The sequence below is a fragment of the Pseudonaja textilis genome, chromosome 14, assembly GCF_049901715.1.
Source record: "Pseudonaja textilis isolate UNSWEBS1 chromosome 14, rPseTex1.2, whole genome shotgun sequence".
Taxonomy (NCBI): domain Eukaryota; kingdom Metazoa; phylum Chordata; class Lepidosauria; order Squamata; family Elapidae; genus Pseudonaja; species Pseudonaja textilis.
In genome coordinates, this window is record NC_142003.1 from 6,327,000 (window position 1) to 6,345,434 (window position 18,435).

At 42.6% G+C, this 18,435-nt stretch overlaps 1 protein-coding gene across 2 annotated transcripts; it reads right to left on the reverse strand.

Annotated features, from left to right (window-relative positions):
• Window positions 1-187: 187 nt before the first annotated feature.
• CCP110 (centriolar coiled-coil protein 110) lies at window positions 188-16,865 on the reverse strand. 2 transcript variants are annotated; one of them, XM_026704262.2, is made up of 15 exons: window positions 16,766-16,865; window positions 15,016-15,172; window positions 14,186-14,314; window positions 10,456-12,037; window positions 9,833-9,960; window positions 8,238-8,418; window positions 7,205-7,311; window positions 6,524-6,640; window positions 5,452-5,553; window positions 3,963-4,079; window positions 3,648-3,727; window positions 3,176-3,238; window positions 2,746-2,805; window positions 2,571-2,653; window positions 188-539 (listed from the first exon to the last, which is right to left on the reverse strand). In XM_026704262.2, exons 2-15 carry the CDS (start codon window positions 15,154-15,156, stop codon window positions 487-489), a joined length of 2,943 nt encoding a protein of 980 aa, XP_026560047.1. In that variant the 5' UTR covers window positions 15,157-15,172; window positions 16,766-16,865; the 3' UTR covers window positions 188-486. The 2 variants fall into 2 exon arrangements, with proteins under 2 accessions (XP_026560047.1, XP_087798206.1); XM_087942080.1 differs by lacking the exon at window positions 2,571-2,653 and having other exon boundaries at window positions 191-539; window positions 16,766-16,855.
• Between the last annotated feature and the right edge of the window lie 1,570 nt (window positions 16,866-18,435).

Consider the following 18,435-nt stretch of genomic DNA (forward strand, 5'->3'; position numbering starts at 1 on the left):
GTATGTTCACCATCATGACCCTCCTGATTATAGAGGACTGAAGTGGCCAAGAGAAATTTTGTGTAACACAAAAGTGCAGCCATCTTTGAAAACGATCCAGAAAGCTGAAACAAAAAATTTCCTTTTCAGAAGTGCTTTTGAACTATCCCAAAGCATGTCAGAGAGAAACAAGAATGTGGGGACATCTAAAGCCATCACACTTCCGGGTTATTTATTGCACAATTGAAAAAAATGCAGCCCAGGCTAAAAGGATTGCTGGAAGAATCCCCCTGAAAAATATCTACTTGAGGGAGTAAGCAAAGCGCAAAAACCCAGAACTCAAACAGAAGGCTCGTCTTCATATTCACATTCATATTTCCTTCGCCTTCACATCTCCGTTCCAGAGACTCTTTCAACAGGACCACGCCTCACATTCTTTGAAGGAAGGTATGGAGAACGTTGAAGGACAATGCTAAGCCACTTTCTAGCCAAGGGAGTGCTGTCTTCTTAGGTTGTCGCAACATTTGGCTTCTTTCTTGGGATTCTTCCGGCAGATACTCCTGAAAGCAAAAATCAGAAATAACCCAAGTCTTGTTTGTTAAAAGGTGACTAGCTTAAAATGCCAAACATTTGTCCCAAGCAAGCAGTTTTAAAGCAGGTGCAAATGGAACTGTTGTGCTGAAGGGCAGCTTAGAAGAGGAAGGCCACAAAATGTAGAACTGTGTATAGAAGCAAATAAATTAGGGTTGTCCATGATAGTGATGAGAAGCAGCTTAAGGAGGTTTGGGGCGGGGGAGGGGTTAAAGTCTTAAACTTCTAAGAAACTTAGCAGGCCTATGTTAGAATTCTCTCTGTAGCCCACGGATTTATACAGCAGATATATATACCTGACAGATTTTATTTTGTCGGAACACTTCACGTTGGGAGAAAAAAAAAACCCATTGTGACCATTCTAGATAAGCAATTTGGAGATACAAGAAAGCTGTAGAAAAGGTAGATGGGAAAAATCACTGCCAGGTTGGTTGGTTTTTAAACAGCTTGGATTCATATTGATTTCATTTATAGACTGTAGTAAGTCATAGCTTATTAAATAAACCAGAATTAGACAAGTTCATCCAACACACACAACAGACACACACACACATGCTTTTCAACCCATTTTGGGCGAGTTCACTCTCTGCCCAAACCAACCATCATTTGGGCTTAACACAATGGGCAAAGTCAGACATGATGAGCATCTTCAGAGCTACTGTGAGTAATGCCAGGATTCACAGAAATTACCTGGAATCCTCATCATGCAGAAGGAACAGGAAGAGACAGACTTGGCTGGGCAGACAGACAAGATATCCCTGGAACTTCCTCCATTCTACAGATGCTGAACTGTCCAGTTTGTAATTTTGGAGCCCAGAACCGGCTGGCTCTCTCTATAAGTGCCTCAACCTCTATGATGTTTCATAGAATGTTTTCAAAGGTGATTTTACTCCTGGAGATCACACGTAGAGTATCCAATGGGGAGGGGACCTTTTCAAGAAGAAAGTTTGGTTCTAATTATGAAATTTGCTTCCTTGGGGAAATGCACGTAGAGATGGTAGTAAACGTGATGGTCTAAAAGAATTTCCCAGTTGTACAAGTTCTTCTGGGGATTTACGGGCAGGTTGAAGGGATCGTCTAAGGAGGCCAACTCATATATCTTTTTTTTTTTTTTCCAATACCAGGCTAAGAAGAATAAGCAAACAAAGCTATTTTACGAAATAGATACAGGTAGTCCTCGAATTACAAATCGAGCCCAAAATTTTTAAGCAGCCGCTGTTCATTGAGTTTTGACCCATTCTACAAACTTTCTTGCCGCAGTTCTTAAGCGAATCCCTAGAGTTGTTAAGTTCATCACGCAATTGTTAAGTGAGTCTGGCTTCCCCCATTGACTTTGATCATGCAACCCTGGGGTGTGAAAAACGGTCACAAGTCCCTTTTTTCAAGGCCTTTGTAACTTCGAATGGCCACTAAACAAATGGTTATAAGTCGAGGGTTACCCGTAAAACGTTTGCATTTTGTCTAAATTAATGTTAGCTTTCTGAAACCCTTCGTATCTCATCAAAAAGTCCACATGCACAGCACGATTAGTACCCGGGATCTTCTAAGGCTGCCCATTTCCCCTCATCATATTACATACATATGATGTGTGTATGTGGCACGAACATGCACAATCATGTGAGAAACAGGTTTAAGTGTTCCAGCCAGGAAGTTTTAGTTAAAACACACACAAAAAACCCCCACAACATTCAGGCAACGGGTGTTATCCACAAAATGAAACCGCAACTAAAAATAAAATAATAATAGGCCATTGGCTCAGTTTCAGAAGCGTTGCTCAGATTAGTAATGGTGGAGTGAAACTGAGTCGTCTCTTCATGCAATTCATTGGTTACAACTTTTGCAACCTGTGCTGTGTTCATTCCAGTGAGGGTTAGTATAGCGCAGTTAGAGCAGAGCCGGTTTGCACCGAGAGGAAAGAAAATATCTGCTGCTTTAAGCTTCTTCTACAGAAGCCATCCTTCTTACGCGAGAGATCCCAGCGCCCAATTTTGTGTACACACCTGAAAAGCCCTTGCTAGGCACTCTGTGGTCTGAGGGTTTCTTTCTATTTTGCTCGGCCCCTTTCACTGAGGCCTTAGAGGTTCTGATTGAACATAAAAGGAGGTAATAAGTCACCTGCATCCAAGGTCAAAGGTTACTTCCCCAAACTCCCCTGTACAAGAGGTTCGGCCTTACCCTTGTCTGGACAGCAGCCTTTGGATAGGAGCGTTTTGACCTTGGTTGGGCTGAAGGACTCTGCAGAAGAAATCACATTTTGATTTTGTAATAACAGAAGCTGCTTTCTGATGGAACGGCAGTAGAAAAAGAACAATGAAAACGACTAGAAAATCCAGGATGGAATGGGGGAAAAAAGCAAGAGACGAAAAAAACAAGACAAAGGGGTTATTGAAAACTGGGGGCATACAAGTTTTATTATCTGTTCACAATATTTTGAAGCTACAGAGGGCAGTTCTTTCCAAGAAGCTAGGATGTCGTAAGGTATTGGCGTAACCTATGTGCAGCTCCAAGCAATTATTATTATGGTTGGTTACACAGGCAGCTGTTTAGACTGGATTTGGATGACGAGGGTTGGTATTACTACAACACTATTTAACATGTTACAAACCTGTTTTCGAAGATCTTTTGCTTCCCAGGGTTTTTTTTATTTGGGATTCCCATTTCAGTAGCCCTATTGGGGAAAAAGAAAACATGTGAAAACAGGGTTTGGGAGAAGACAAGACTGTCTTCTTGTTCGTAAGACACTGGAAGCAAGCATATGGTTCTAGCTGCTTTATTTCTATCCCCTTGTAATGTAGAAAGCTGTAAAAAAAAAAGCGGAGTTGCCAAACCGTGTGCAAGCAGGAAGTACATACAAGACAAGATTCTTGAACATTTTCGAACATGGCTTGGTGGGGAATTCTGGGAGCTGGAAGTCCACAGAAATTTAAAATTCCTGAGGTTCAAATCAGAGCACTCCTGATTTAAAACAAAGATCCCCACTTTTTGACACCAACTGCCCAACCTCAAAATATAAAGCACTTTACCAATGTATCTACAGTATCTCTTGTGTGCTGCTTGTTACCATTTCTGCCACGTACTTTATATACTTCTTCCTATCCAGCGACTTCTGCGTAGCTGTAGAAAGGGCCACTTTGTCTCTTGGGGACTTGGCTTTATCCTATACGCTCAACAATTAAGAGATGTTAGTTTTATTACAAGGCAATTTGTAGGATATTATGTTTAACAAAAATAACCTCACCTAAACTACAGTTAGAACAAGTTGCAAACCTGCATTCTTGGTGACAAACTGTATTTAAAACCAGTGTTAAGGCTTTTCAAAGTCACAAAGACAACAAAAGACAGACGTGACTGCATATAACCAGCATGGTAAGTGACAGGCAGCTGCAACGCACCAGCTGCCGAAGCATTTTCTCTTTGCGGATTTCTCGATCTTGACGTAAGATGCTCATCCTTTCCGACGCCTCCATTTTGAAGAAAATGTCATGAATATCATATAGGGCTGCCTGCAGCTAAAAAAACCCAAACAAACATGCTGTGAGGATTCCGGCATTTAACCCCATTTAAATCAAGAGTCTCCAGCCAAACTTCCAACACTTAAAAAGGATTTATTGGGGGTTAAAAGATCCAGCACTGCCTGGGTATAGCTGACTCTGAGATACATCATTCACTGTCCCCCTTGACCCTGGTTTTCCTCCCAACCCCTGAGTGTATCGTAATTCATATTCTCCAATGGGACACATCCATAGCCAAGAGTCATCAATCATGCTTTCCAGTTAGAATTTTGCATGGCAGAAACTTCAGTCACTTAGTTACTATCTTTGAAGACGTTTATGGAATCTTTCCTTTGTGTGCAAGAGTACAAGTAGCCCTCGACATACAACAGTTTGTTTAGTGACCCTTTGAAGTCACAACGGCACTGGGGGGAAAAATAAAACCGTGTGACTTTTTCACGCAACCCTTGCAGCATCTCCATGGTCATGTGATCAAAATTTAAATGCTGAGCCACTAGTTCCACTAGTGTCCTGGGGTCATCTGATCCCCTTTTGCGGCCTTCTGACAAGCAAAGACATCGGGGAAGCCAGAATCACTTCACAACTGTGTGACCCAACGTAACGGCTGAAGTGATTCATTTAACGACGATGGCAAGAAAGATCGTAAAACGGGGCAAAGCTCACTTAGCAAGTGCCTCACTTAGTGACAGGCCTTGGGGCTGAATTGTGGTTGTAAGTTGAGGACTACCTGTAGGTACCTGGGAGGGGGAATCATTCCTCCACTCAGATAGCTACCTGGAAAAACCACTGTGGTTTTCTTCGCTACGTTTTTGGGAAGCGTTTCATCCTAGCCTTCTTCCTTAAGGCTGAGAGAGCAGAAGTAGCCAAAAATCACCCAGGTAGCTTTGGGCCTCAGGCAGAATTAGATTTCCCATGAGGTGCTCAAAAATGGCTTCCGTAGCTTGACTGAAAATCAATATATGGAACGGCCGTTCTTTGTCCCCATGAACCAAGTGGCAAGTTCAAGACCTGTGGACTTCAACTCTCAGAATTCGTCAGCTGACATGACTGGAGGAGGAATTCTGGGAGTTAAAGTCCACAAGTCTTGAAACTGTCAAGTTTGAAGACCCCTGGAATAGAATATAGAATAGGAATAGAATTTGGAATAAGGAATAGAGTTTTAGAATAGAACAGAATGCAGAATAGAATAGAACAAGGGACTCCAAACGTGGCAAGTTTAAGACCTGTGGACTTCAACTCCCAGAATTCCTAAGCTGACATGACTGGAGGATGAGTTCTGGGAGTTGAAGTCCACAAGTCTTGAACCTGTCAAGTTTGAAGACCCCTGCCATGAACCAATCTCATGTGGATCTCAAAGTAGACACCTTACCTGAGCAACCACTCTTTCTTGGAGATTGGCATCTTGAGTGGGGAGGTTTCCCCTCTTGGACAGAGCTTCGGACTGGAAGTTTTTGATGAACTCCATCGTATCCTACAAAAGGAACGCACATATGCACCGTTTGTGGTACAGTTCTTCTCACAATGAATCCCAACGCCAAGCCACTGAGGCAATGGTTACTTCAAAGAAAGCAGGTTCCTCCCAAAAGAATATCTGGCAAATAATTCATTTTTGGGGGGGAAAGTTGATTAGGAAGAAGAGGGCACTGAAGAGGTTGTTAGGTAGGCCTCAAGCACTTTGGTTTCACGGACAAACACAATCACCGTTGATCTCCTCGTGTCATCTAAATCTGGAAACTAAACTGGAAAAAATGAAAAATTGATTTTCGCCGATTCCAGCTTCTGTGGTCACTGTGGCCAGTGGCAGGGAGGATGGTATAGGTAGCCCTTGACTTACGACTGGAGGAATTGACATAGTTGGGATTAGAATATTGGGCCTAAGCAGTGAGGTACCCACAGGACTGGACCCAATTTTATAACTGCTTTGATTGATTATAGTTTTAAAGCATAGCATGGGATAGTAAATTCCAGCAGATTCTCCCAAAGGGTGTTTTTTTTTGTAAGAAACTGGCAAAACGTGCCAGAAACTGGATAAAAAAGATTGCAAATCTCAAGTCACATGACTGTGGGATGCTGCAACCAATGGTAAATGTAGTTCGCCAAGCATCCAAAATACGGTCATGTGAGGAGGACAGCCAGAAGTGCTTTAGAGAGGCCATAAAAGCACTTTTCCGAGGCTGTCATAACTCCAAACCTTTGTTAAATGATCTGTCACACGTCAAGGGCGATCTGTAGCGAAGGTCTTTTTATTATTGTATTTATATTTATATTTATATATGTATGTATGTATGTATGTAGAGGCTGATGAAAGCTTAGTAAGTACATTAAATGTAATTTTAAATTCTAGAGATCGCAGGATGTCTGTTATTTCTTTTACACACACACACACATATATTCATATACATACATTCACAGCCAGAGCATCTATGCAGATGGTTCCTTACATGGACCGTTTGTCTCAGATGCTTTAGCTTCTCTGTCTGCAAGAGTCTTCTGGTTAAAAATCCCTTGGCTAGAGCAGAGATCTTGTTGAATCTCCTTTTCATGGCAGGGCTGTATACCTTCAAGGGGAAAGGTAAAAATCAGGTAATCACAAGAGTATTTCCCGCATCAGTTTGCATTTAACGAACCTAAACAAAGCAGAGTTAATACACTCTGGAGTCTCAATTATCCATCGGATGCTTTGGGTTTTTTTTTTACATGCCTTTCCTGGAAATGGGATACCGAATTCCCATGCTAATAATAGCACTGATAAAAAGCATAAATTAAAAAAGGCGTACCAGAAATAATCCTTATGAGAGTAAAACGTAAATATGTAAACTATATAAAGATATAAGGATAGTAATTATAGTGGAAACTATTATTTAATATTAGATAAACATAATATGATGTATTATGGTATTTAAATTAAGAACCTGTATGGATGCCAAGAGTGCTATTGGAATTATATTTTATGATGTAATAAAAGAAACTCAATAAAAATACATTTAAAAAAATAAAATAAAAATGGTGTACCAGATTTCCACACTTGATAAAAGAGCAATGACTAAATAGCGACTTCTGCCAATAAAACATTGTTAATTCCTCTAGGATTTATTTGCCAACGTTGGTCTTTAAATCCTTACCTGTGACCACCTCATTTTACTCCGGCTAATAGACCTGGATACCACGACCGATTTTCCGCTTGCTGGCTGCTCCCAGAGGTAGAATGGAGATCCAGCGTTCACAAAACCTGTTTTAAAAAAGTTTTAACAGTGGAAGTCATAATTAAGCAAATATCAAAACTAAAAAAAAAAACCTGTGTTGGTTATATGCTACAGGTAGTCCTCAATTAACAGTCAGAATTGAGCCCAAAATTTATCTTGTTATAAGTGAGAATTTGCTGAGTGAGGTTTGCCCCATTTTACAGCATTTTTAGCCACTGTTAAGTAAATTACTGCAATTGATAAGTTAGTAACTTGGTTGTTAAGTGAATCTGGCTGTTTGTCAGAAGTTTGCAGAAAGTAATCACATGATCACGGGACGCTGCAACAGTCATGAAGTATGAACCATACTTTGAATTTTGATCACATGACCACTGCAAAGGTTGTAACAGTGAAAAACGATCGTAAGTCACTTTTTTGGTGCCGTTGTAACTTTCAACGGTCACTAAGTGAACTACTCTAAGTCAAGAGCTACCTGTCTTCCTCATTCACACCCGCTAAAATATTTCATGATCATTACTCCGGCTGTCTGGATCATGGAAAGACAGGTTATCCTCGACTTACAATCATAATTGAGCTCACAATTACGACCACGGGTCGTGACCGTTGTTGAACAGGTCGCTGCATGACCATGCCTGGTTTTATGACCCTTTGGCAGCAGTTGTTAAGGGAACGCAGCCGTCCTCAAGGGAGTGGCACAGTCACTAAAGGGTACCCTGTGGTTGTTAAGCAACTTGTTGTAAAGAAAGGACTACCTATAGCCTTAAGATTCAGTTCTGTCCTTCAGCAATTATACAGGAAGGAAATGGAGTTGGCTTTTAATACTTAACTCCAGAGAGTCAACCCAGGAAAACACGTGAAACAACAATCCAATACAAAGGACACGTTGTTCTTCAATGGTTTATTCACCCTGGGCTTACACATTCAAATCAACATGCACCATTTCTGCTTTTACCCTCATTTTCCAAGGTGGTGCTGTGGGCAGCCTCAACTCGATTCAGCACGGATTCCAGCAGATTACTATCGGTGATTTTCCTCCACTCCAGAGCGACGCCGCTGCCGAGATTAAGGGGGGGAATCCCACTTTCGGTTGCGTTTTTTTCCTCTTTTAATCTCCGCGCCTGCTCTTCGATCTCCTGGGCCATTTCAAGAAAAACAGAAGTGTGGGTGATTACGACCAGCATTCTGAGGATACAACAAACGTCGGAGGACACCATTTTTTTTTTTTTTGCTAATGAAATCCTGTCCTTGTGGAAACTCTAAGGCTGAACTCGCTCCAGATTTTTTTTTCATTCTGACCTGGTCATTTGATTTTGAGGATGTCTCCCTAAGATATAATTTCGTTTTAATCCTAGCCAATCCAATCCACCCTAGAATTAAAATTGTCTGGCCTGGATATGTTATTAGGTGTTCTTTTCACAACTGAGATACTGGCCTCCAGCCAAAGCAGTTTTGGCCCAACTTTGTGCATTCGATGGGTTAGAATGGCCCCTTCCCAATACTCCTCCGCTGGGAATTCTGGGAAATTTGCCCCGCGTTAGATCCCAGAGAGCACCAGGCTGGGGAAAACTCATGATGAGATTCTTATCTTGTCTTTTCAATCCCAACCCTTTGTTTACCACCAGAATCCCTGCCATCCAGGTTTCTGGCAAAGCAGGAAAGGTGCAGGGTCTCTTCTTCCAGGGATAGATAAGAAAGATATAGATAGATAGATAGATAGATAGATAGATAGATAGATAGATAGATAGATAGATAGATAGATAGATAGATAGATAGATAGGCAGGCAGGCAGGCAGGCAGGCAGCAGGCAGGCAGGCAGGCAGGCAGACAGACAGATAGGCAGGCAGGCAGGCAGATGATAGATAGATAGATGATAGATAGATAGATGATAGATAGATAGATAGATAGATAGATAGATAGATAGATAGATAGATAGATAGATAGATAGATAGATAGATAGATAGATAAGGCAGGCAGGCAGGCAGGCAGGCAGGCAGGCAGGCAGGCAGGCAGGCAGGCAGGCAGGGATAGATGATAGATAGATAGATAGATAGATAGATAGATAGATAGATAGATAGATAGATAGATAGATAGATAGATAGATAGATAGATAGATAGATAGGAAGGCAGGCAGGCAGGCAGGCAGGCAGGCAGAAAGATAGATAGATAGATAGATAGATAGATAGATAGATAGATAGAGATGATAGATAGATAGATAGATAGATAGATAGATAGATAGATAGATAGATAGATAGATAGATAGGCAGGCAGGCAGGCAGGCAGGCAGGCAGGCAGACAGACAGATAGGCAGGCAGGCAGGCAGGCAGGCAGATGATAGATAGATAGATGATAGATAGATAGATAGATAGGCAGGCAGGCAGGAGAGATGATAGATAGATAGATAGATAGATAGATAGATAGATAGATAGATAGATAGATAGATAGATAGATAGATAGGCAGGCAGGAAGAGATGATAGATAGATAGATAGATAGATAGATAGATAGATAGATAGATAGATAGATAGAATAGATAATTTGAGTCTTCTCACCTTCTGGAGCCTCTCTTGTTCCTGTTCTTGCCCTGCTATCAACAACGACAACTGCTGGGCATGTTGTTCTTCCAGCTTCTGCCTCAGCTCTGCAAGGGCCCACATCTTCTGCCTTAATGCTTCCTCTTCTGAAAACCACCCACATGAGATATAATCAGTTTCTGCGAAATCCTGGAGTCTTACACACGTACAGAGAGAGCCGGTTTGGTCCCAACTGGAAAACAGGAGACTGTGAGTTCTAGTCCCACCTTAGGCATGAAAGCCAGCTAGGTGACTTTGGGCCGATCACCAGGAGATGGTGAATTCTAGTCCTGCCTTAGTCATGAATGGCAGTTGAGTGACTTTGGCCCAATCACCAGGAGATGGTGAATTCTAGTCCTGCCTGATCCATGAAAGCCAGCCGGGTTCTCTAATCTCATTTTTCACAATCTCAGGTGGTGTCTACCTATCTATGAAGGCTGCCATGCGCCCTAATTTTGATCATGTGAATGATCACAGGAATACTTGCGATGGTGCAAGGACGCACCATGGGACACTTTTTTTTGCAGCGCCCCTGTTACTTTGCACAGTTGCTAAACGACTCGTTAAGTCAAGGACTACCTGTACAGGGTCCATTTCCTTACCTCTGAGGCATCGTGGTGGGGTTTCGCTCTCGGCCTCGAGCCCAGCTCTACCCGGATACCTCTGGTCGTGTGGCCATCGTCTCTCTTCCGCGGGCGCAACCCTCGGCGTGTTCTCCTTCTGCACCGCGTCCACCTCCAGCTCAAGTCTACATTTCACCTTTTCCAACCTGTTTTCTGATACCTGCTCGTTTCCGAGGGTCACTTCCAGGGTATCCAGAGGTGGCTTGCACTGCATCTGCATCAGCAAGGGCGACGGGTGCTGAACGTCGTAGGATTTGTTGAGTTCCGTGGCCCCACTGCCCTTGACTTTGTCCGATGGGCTATCGGTCTTGGCTGGGTTCTGGGTCGACCGGGCACCGCTCCCATCCTGCAGCTGCCAGGGGCTGAGATTTGCAAGGCAACTGCTCGATGCCGCTCCGTTTTCTGACGTCAACTCTCCTACGGTGGGATGGGCCAGGGAGTTTCCGCCTTCTTGCTGACGCGCCGGAAGTGGAGATGCTTCGTTGCGTTTCCCCACGACAAGCTCATTGAAGGTATTGGAAGAGCTCTTGTCAAACGCCTGAGCTTTGCGGGGAGACGCAGGGACGAGATCCGCAGAGAGGTTTGGCACAGGAGCGGAGGCCTCCTGAACGATCAAGTCCGCAGCTCTTCCCTTGGCTTTGGGACTCAACTCGTAGGCGTTCACGGGGTTGGTGATGACGATGTGCCCTACGGAAGAGGGCCTGGGCCGTCTCCGGTGCATCTTGGGGCTCAGGCTTGGCTCCGGACTGGGAAGTTTTGAGTAAGACCCCGTGAAGGTCCGGAGCAGGCTGTCCTTCCCAAAGAGAGAGAGGTTTTTGAAGTCTTCATCCGAATCCGAGTCCAAAATGGGAGGCGTTCCGGACCTCATTGGGATATCGACTTTAGAAAAACTGGGTGAGGTCACTCCACCGGAATGATTTTTAGAGGTTAAGGAAGGTTGAGGAGCACCGGGCTTGACAAGGCCGGTTTTTTCCGGGGTTGCAACCGGAATATTCCTGCCTGTCAATTTTCCTCTCTCTTTCCCCAGCTCGTTCATTTTCACTGCACTGTTTTCTTTATCCGGGTGGCTTCCGGGGCTGTTTCTCTTGGAACTGTTTCGCAGACTCCGTCGCGTCTGTTCTCTCTGAATGTACTCCCTGGATTTTTTTAAGAGGTTCTGAAGGCTCATGACGTATGGGTCGGTACCTTCCCCAGCACCGAGGCCGGGCTCAGTGGAATCTTTCTTGGCAATCTCTTTGGTAGGAGGTGGGCTTGGAGGCCTGGAAAACGGACCTCCTGAGCCAATTCTCTTTTCTAAAGGACTACTGGAAGTTTCTGTGGGATTAGGAGGGATAAATTGTTCCGTGCCTTCAAAAGCGTTCCTGATTGCTGCACCCTGGGTCTCCACTGGCTTAACATCTGGGGCCTTTGGGGGTTCTTGATGTTCACCCAAAGCAGTAGAATTCAGCAAAAGGCTGCAGGGTTCTGTTGCAGAGCCGCTCAGCACTTCTGATTCTAAATCCAAATGGATATTCTCTTTCTCAGACTGGTCTAAATCGCTTTGGCTGGACATCTTTTTCATCTGTCAGTTTAAAAAAAAATACATATATATTTAAAGTAGTGGGTTAAAAAGATCAGTAGGTTGTTCCAAAATAATCGTAAAAGGCACACTGGATAGGATCCAAGTAATTGAAACGGTCAAATGGTTTACCCACTGAAGCCTTTACTGGTTCCATCCCATTCCAGCAAACCGGTGGGTTTTTAATGGCTTTTTAAGATTGATTTTATTGTACAGCGCTCGGAATTTTTACAGAGCTGGGCGGACTAATACATGTATGTAATGCACAGCAAATAACTTTTAGAACTAAAAGAAAAATCAAAACCTGTTTTGATAGAGAGATCAAAGAGGGAAAAAATCAAAGGGATGACAAACAGGATTTTAACTGTTCCTGAAATAGAAAGCAACTGATCATTTGGCAGATGTAGCAACCCAACCCTGATCCCTACAGTTTTAATGTTTATTCATCAGATTTTTATCCCATCTTTATTACTTTATAAGTAACTGAAGGCAGTGAACATACCTAATGCTCTTTCCTTGTTCTATTTCCTTCACCAAACCCCTGTGAGATGGGCTGGGCTGAGAGAGAATGACTGCCCCAAGGTTGCTAAGCGAGATTTCATGCCTAAGGCAGAACTAGAACTCGCAATCTCTTGGTTTTTAGGCCACTACCTTAACCACTACACCGAACTGGCTCTCAGTTTGATCGGTCACAATTGTTAATTTTTTTTTTTTTTTGAAGCACGAAGAGCATCAAGTTAATAAGCCAACTGCTCTGTAGTCTATGGGCATGGTTAAAAATACACACTGTGTAGAAGAAATGTAAGTGGTTATTACTGTATTCTCAGTGCACTCTGGCCACACCTTCTGAATCCCGGGCTGGGTAATGGTTGCCAAGCGTACACTAGTAAACAGAGTAAGAAATTGAATAGTGTGTGTTTGGGCTCCTGTTATCACTCCAGCTAAACAAGCCGAGCTAACAAATGAGCTACTTTAAAGCAACAAAGCTGCATTGTTGGCTGAAATACCCTTGCACTGTGCCCATCAAGCACCAGGACAATCTCATTCGCCACTTCCAGTTACCACCATGATCTCTTTAATTCAATAGTAACGGTGTCAACACTCTAATGGGCCAACTCTAGAAAGAAAAACACACAGAAATTTATGAAAGGGAAGGGCAGACTCCTGTGCCTATTTACATTGGTTCGTTACGGCAAATATAATAAAGAGGAAATGTCAACCCTTAAAAAAAAAAAAAGACTACCAGATTTTTTTCCAGATCAAAAGTGCCCAAATTCCGCATTTAGCAGAAGTTAATTGGGATTACCTAAAGGTGTGTTCCAATAAGAGAAGTTTAAGTGCTTCCAAATTCTTTATCACATTCAGATATATGAAAGAATGAATCACAGACCAAACATACACGCATGAAAAGACACACACACACACACACACAAACTAGCACTGATGATGCTAGCTAGTTGGGTAACAAAACATCTGCAAGCTCAGAGACCACCAATGACCCCTTATTTCAACCTTGAACTACAAATATTCTCCTTTATTAGTAACACACACATATGTATATACACATACATATGTGTGTGTGTGTGTAATACACAAACACACACACACACATATTCATATATATCAATGTATATATCTTAAATGTCAAACTTCAATTACATCTTAGGAACATTAGATGCGGTACATCCATTGAACAGAAGCTGTCATTTTATTCATTCCTTCTTAATGTCCATCTCGCATTTATATTCCGCTTTTTATCTGGGAGTTTCTCCCAACATTGTCACTATAAAACAAAATCCCTACAAAAACAACCCTGGGAAGTAGGCCGGGTTGAAAAGACACCTAAGTAGACTCTGTACTAGGAGGGAACTTCAGCGTATCCAAATCAAGTACCTTGTTCCAGTCTAGGATATGCTCAGGATTCAGGATAATCAGCCTATCCTTGGACTGAGCTTAGTCAGGATGCCTTGCCCAATTGCCATCCTGAAATCTTACTTCAATCTCAACAGAATTATTTAATGCAATTTAATGATGCTATTTAATGTAAAACAGAGATTTTGCTCCTGGAGAGCAAAAGAACACCTATTCCCTTCCAAATCTGTTGCAGATAAAATGGCTCCCCGGTCATAAAAATAAGTCTTTCAAACTCACCTGCACATTGGCCATTATTTCCTCAACCCGGGTCAGCAAAAGCCTCTGCTTGGAATTCTGTCTCCAGCATTCTAGGTCCAGAGCCTTCTGTCTGTCCTGCTGAAGCTCTTTCTTCTTCTCCAGAGTCAGCTGTCAAAGCAAGGGAGACAAATTATTATTGCCATCTATTATTAGTCCTGGGCTCATATTGGTGGAGATTCTCAAAGTAACTGAAGAAACTTTCTTGGATGAGAAGCAAAATGTTTTCAGAAACATCAAAAAAGTCCAGTTGCCTTTTGGAAAGGGAAAAAAAGAAAAGTACCTTTGAGACAGTCGTGAGCTTGCACTTTTATTAAACTTCATTGATTTAGAGTCGCAAAAAAGGAGGCATTTTTTAAATTACTGATTTCCAGTCAGTGCCCCCAGAAACTTCGGACTAGTACATTGGGAGGAAATGTTACAACGAATAAGATTGTAAAGCTTCAGCAAAAAGATCCACACGCACAAGTGAAGACACCACGCACTGAAGCAAATTTTCTCAATGCAATTCTGATTTTGAGAAATTCGGAATGAAAAGACACAAAGTAAAAAGTAAACAGTTTGGGCCCCGCCCTCACAAAAAGCAAGAAAAGAGAGCATATGAGCTCTGATAAAAAGGATCATTAAAGATTTTTCCAGTGGACATCCTTAATGATTATTTTATCATTTTAATGGAAGAGGGGGAAAAGTATTTGCTCTAAAAATAAGAAAAAGCAGAGCAGAAGATTCACAACGTACACACAGCAAAGTGCCCAACATAATTCAAGTTCAGTCATTAACTTTTTACCATGGACATGATTCAGCCAACTTACCAGAGGAGAAAGCACAGGGACCCCATTAAATCGAATAAGGGATACATATCTAGGCTGAACAATGGGAGACATTCCATTCTCCATAAACTCTCCTTGTATCCTAGCCAGGTGCTTCTTGCAGAATTTCTCATATTCCTCCATCGTTAATGCAGTTGAGCTGCAGAATGACACAGGGAGAGAAGAGTTGGAAAAAAAACCACCCCTTCTTTTGCAAATAACAACTCAGCATATATGCAACAATAACTGTCACTCTACCTACAATTCCCTGGTTAATCTCTCTCTGTTGTTGTTATTAATGGCCTGGAAAATTGCACTGCCAACTAAAGAGACTCTGCAACAGGACCTAAAGATTGTTATCGAAATCAAGACGAAAAACAACACCTCTGCAACTGAAATCAAAGGACAGCAATTATTATATTTGTACCAAGCAAAACCACACAACTCACAACTCTTCCAGGCAGCTATGGAATTAAAATCTGATCTGACCGGACATGTTTCTGATTTTAAAATGGGTTCTAATATGATTACTTACTAAAAAGGCCAACTTAAAAATAAATGTGCTGTCATCCAAGTTGATGGCACCGTTCCCTGATATACAATAAGTACAAAATTTAGGAGATTCCCTAGCATCTGTCTTATCCTCAGTTGTCCCAAACCCACTGGTTTTATGCCTAAATTTGAATCTAGTCTCTTCCCATCGATCTTTAAAGATCCATGATCGGGTGCAACCTCTTCCTCTCAAGAAGCTTCCCAGTGATCCTTCTTATTAAAGGTTTTGGTTCTTGTTGTTATGAAGGTCTCTAGGCTGACAAGCCAGATATTTATCCCAAGCATAAACCCTTCCTTATAAACACAAACAGACATATCCACACACACACATCCACATCTACTACATCTTTAAATCAGGGCTGGGTTGTTGTTTTTTCCAGAATAGCTTGGATGAAGATGGCAGATGCTGAATAAAGAGGGTCCCTCCCAGTTTCAAGCATCTGTTTGAGGGGTGAGGAAGATCATTTCAACGAAAGCCAAATGAAGCTTAAGTAAAAAAAATAAAAGGTAAAATTTAAACAGCGTTTAGGATTAGCTTAACGTTAAGGACAGCTCAAAACGAAGGACAGCTTCGCATATCAATCAAAGCTTTTAAAATGACAGGTTCAAATTAACTGAAGCACCACTTCTCGTTAATCAAAGCATGAAAATGTATTTTCAGTTTTGATTTAAGACCTTCATTTTTATTTTTATTTTTATTTATTAAATAAAAATGAAGGACCTAAATCAAAGCTGAAAATACATGTTCACGATGATCGAAGGGGCAGCTTCACATGAACCCCAAACTGAACATTAAGGACATTTTTTTTTTCACACGAATCAAAGCTTAAAAATTAAAGACAACTTCACATTAATAGTTAAGGATGCTCCATAGTTAAGGATGACTTCACAGGAACCAAAGCCTGCAAAAAGTCAACGCTGCTTAATGTCATTTAAGTGGGCAGCTCAATATATTAAGGACAGCTTCCCATGAAGCAAATGATTAAATTACTGAATTAATTTAATAATTTAATAAATTATTGATATTAACCCAAGCATAAAACGATATACATGTCAATATTAAGGACAACCTTAACCTTTTATATATATAAGCAGCTTAAATGACCCCCCTCCCCCTTGTTCTCTGCAGACTTGACCTACCCACCCCCACCGACAATGCCTCCCAACACAGGCCCGCCGAAGCCCCCCGCGGATGCCCCACCGAGCTTCCCCTCGTCCGCCCCGCTTGCAACGAGCGCAAACTGCGCGCCTTCGCCGCTCCTTCCCACCGAGGCCGGGCAGGCCCTGCCCAGCGCCTGGCAACGCCGGCCGCGGCCCCGCCCCTTCCGGCGTAACGAAGCGGCGGCCGTTACAAGCCTCCCGCGCCGTCTCCAGGCAACCCGACTCTTGCATTCTGGGAGTTGTAGTTTAAAAGGGGGGGAAGGGTCCTTTCGAGGGAACAGGATTCCTGGATGGAAATAAACGGATGACCGCTTTGTCTTCTCCTGGAGATAGATTAGATTAGATTGAGAGACAGAGTAATAGGATGGATAGACGGATAGACGGATAGACGGATAGATAGATAGATAGATAGATAGATAGATAGATAGATAGGATAGGATAGGATAGGATAGGATAGCATAGCATAGCATAGCATAGCATAGCATAGCATAGCATAGCATAGCATAGCATAGAATAGAATAGAATTCTTTATTGGCCAAGTGTGATTGGACACACAAGGAATTTGTCTTGGTGCAAATGCTCTCAAGGTACATAAAAGAAAAGATAAAAGGAAACAGTCAATATAACAGATAACAGATAATCAGAGTTGGAAGACACGTTTTAGGTCATCTAGTCCGACCCCCTGCTCAAGTGGGAGATCCTACACAATTTCTGACAGATGGCGGTCCAATCTCTTCTTGAAAGTCTCAAGTGATGGCACTCCCACCACTTCCGAGGGCAACTTCTGTTCGATGGGTTGATTGTTCAATACCCGAACAAAGCTGAATACCATATATATATATATAAGGCAAAATAAATTGATCATTCACACCTAATTTTTAAGCCGTAAACTGGTTGACAAAGGAAAGTGTATTGTTCATATCCTGGGGTGATAAATCAAGCAACCCCCACCCTCCTTGAGGATTTTGGGTATTGTCTGAAGCAGCCCTGAGAAGCCAACTGGAGCTTGAATCCTTGAGAAATAAGCATACATTCAAAGAAATTTGCAAACACTTTTCCAAACCAGGTTTATTGAGCTAAACCATGGTATTTCCTTCTCATAGAATGCAGTACTTTTCATGGGACCCCTTGGTTCACTCCACCTGCCCAAACCATGCCCAATTCAATTGGGAAAAATCACACTCCACCCTACCCCCCCCCTTTTTAAAAAACCTGGTCTACGTGTTGTACAACTCAACCGAACATCCTCTCTAATAACAGTGTCTGAATATTAATCTCTGCCCATTCTCCAGCCTGATCAGAACTGGTCTCTTGGGAGTGAAAAAGCTAGCCCAAAGCAGGCTGCCTTGAACCCATACCCTTCTCGGGGGCGGTGGGGAGAGCCCTGCTCCTCTGAAATCTACCTTGCTGACCCTCCCCCAAGGGTTGGACAACCTCACATCCATGAGGTGAGCTCATCCTTTCTTTCCCTACCACCACCCCAAACGCAAGCAGACAAACGGCTGAAATGCAGTCCAGGTCCGAGCCGGTTTTTCTCTTGCTGGCGTTCTTTGTTTTACACCCGCCTGATGGGTTTGTTGGACCTTCTTCCCCATGTCCCTTTGTTTGCCTGGTTCCCCTTCCCTTCCCTGTGTTCCCTTGGGCCGTGGGGGAGGGGGCTTACCCAGCGTCTCCCCTCTGAGTCTGCGCACGGCATTCCTGTCATCTCTC